Source organism: Coregonus lavaretus, assembly GCF_964263955.1.
Source record: "Coregonus lavaretus genome assembly, contig: HAP1_SCAFFOLD_8235, whole genome shotgun sequence".
In the NCBI taxonomy this organism is placed as follows: Eukaryota; Metazoa; Chordata; class Actinopteri; order Salmoniformes; family Salmonidae; genus Coregonus; species Coregonus lavaretus.
In genome coordinates this window covers 15001-16815 of record NW_028165938.1, presented here as the reverse complement: position 1 = coordinate 16815, position 1815 = coordinate 15001, and the positions used below count along the sequence as shown (strand labels likewise).

The window sequence follows — 1815 nt, the reverse complement described above, 5'->3', positions numbered from 1 at the left end:
AGGTGTTTACCGTTTACTGGCCTGTGATGCTAGGTGTTTACTGTTTACTGGCCTGTGATGCTAGGTGTTTACCGTTTACTGGCCTGTGATGCTAGGTGTTTACTGTTTACTGGCCTGTGATGCTAGGTGTTTACCGTTTACTGGCCTGTGATGCTAGGTGTTTACTGTTTACTGGCCTGTGATGCTAGGTGTTTACCGTTTACTGGCCTGTGATGCTAGGTGTTTACTGTTTACTGGCCTGTGATGCTAGGTGTTTACTGTTTACTGGCCTGTGTGTTTGTCTGTTTGAAGGTCTTTATCTGGACGTGCTGTAGCGTGACACTCTCACCTACAAAGGGTAGAGGGGTGACAGAGGGCAGGGCAGGGACAGGGGGAAGAGGAGAAGAGAGAGATGACTGTGGGGAGATTATATGACTGTTTGTTACAGAATTTGATGAAAATGTGTTGTTTCCTAACCCTAACCCTAACCCTAGATTCATGTCCACACCCCGGCTCAACCCAATCCGTTACCCTAACCCTAGCCATAACCCAAACCGTTACCCTAATGCTAACTGGTCACTGATGTTAAACTGCTGTTTTCTTCCAGGCAACTACTGAAGACGGAGCTGGGCTCTTTCTTCACTGAATACCTCCAGGTAAGAGACTGTCTCTCTGATATTACTAACATTACTCTTATATTACTAACATTACTCTGGCATTACTAACATTACTCTGATATTACTAACATTACTCTGATATTACTAACATTACTCTGGCATTACTAACATTACTCTGGCATTACTAACATTACTCTGACATGACTAACATTACTCTGACATTACTAACATTACTCTGGCATTACTAACATTACTCTGATATTACTAACATTACTCTGGCATTACTAACATTACTCTGGTATTACTAACATTACTCTGGTATTACTAACATTACTCTGATATTACTGACATTACTCTGGCATTACTAACATTACTCTGACATTACTAACATTACTCTGATATTACTGACATTACTCTGGCATTACTAACATTACTCTGACATTACTAACATTACTCTGGCATTACTAACATTACTCTGACATTACTAACATTACTCTGGCATTAATAACATTACTCTGATATTACTAACATTACTCTGGCATTACTAACATTACTCTGATATTACTAACATTACTCTGGCATTACTAACATTACTCTGGCATCACTAACATTACTCTGATATTACTAACATTACTCTGATATTACTAACATTACTCTGATATTACTAACATTACTCTGATATTACTAACATTACTCTGGCATTACTAACATTACTCTGACATTACTAACATTACTCTGGCATTACTAACATTACTCTGGTATTACTAACATTACTCTGATATTACTAACATTACTCTGGCATTACTAACATTACTCTGGCATTACTAACATTACTCTGATATTACTAACATGTTTTCCTCCTCTGCAGAATCAGCTGCTGACAAAGGGAATGGTCATACTGAGGGACAAAATGCGTTTCTATGAAGGTATGTATCATGTTACATTACTAATACAATAAAGATGTAGCACTGTTTGAAGTACAGTTGTAGTACTGTTTGAAGTACAGTTGTAGTACTGTTTGAAGTACAGTTGTAGTACTGTTTGTTCATGATGTAGCCTATTGTGGCCCATTATCGTCTCTTTTGAGGTATTGTCAAGTGGTGAAGACGCTCAAACCACCTGACGCTGACATCAAGTTCACAGCTTATTTCTGCTGAAGTGCTATTGTCATGGCGACCAGACAGGAAGTGTTACTGACGTCACAGAACTCAGACCACAT

General features: G+C 38.7%; 1 protein-coding gene across 1 annotated transcript in view; it reads left to right on the top strand.

Annotated features, from left to right (window-relative positions):
* Nucleotides 1-589: 589 nt before the first annotated feature.
* The window catches only part of LOC311115276 (proline-rich protein 5-like), a gene marked incomplete at its 3' end in the record, with an annotated part of 3233 nt that continues 2007 nt past the window's right edge, over nucleotides 590-1815 (top strand). The window contains exons 1-2 of the mRNA XM_084190473.1: nucleotides 590-635; nucleotides 1465-1522. Coding sequence (XP_084046599.1) covers nucleotides 1486-1522 — 37 coding nt within the window. The remainder of the gene's footprint in view (nucleotides 636-1464; nucleotides 1523-1815) is intronic.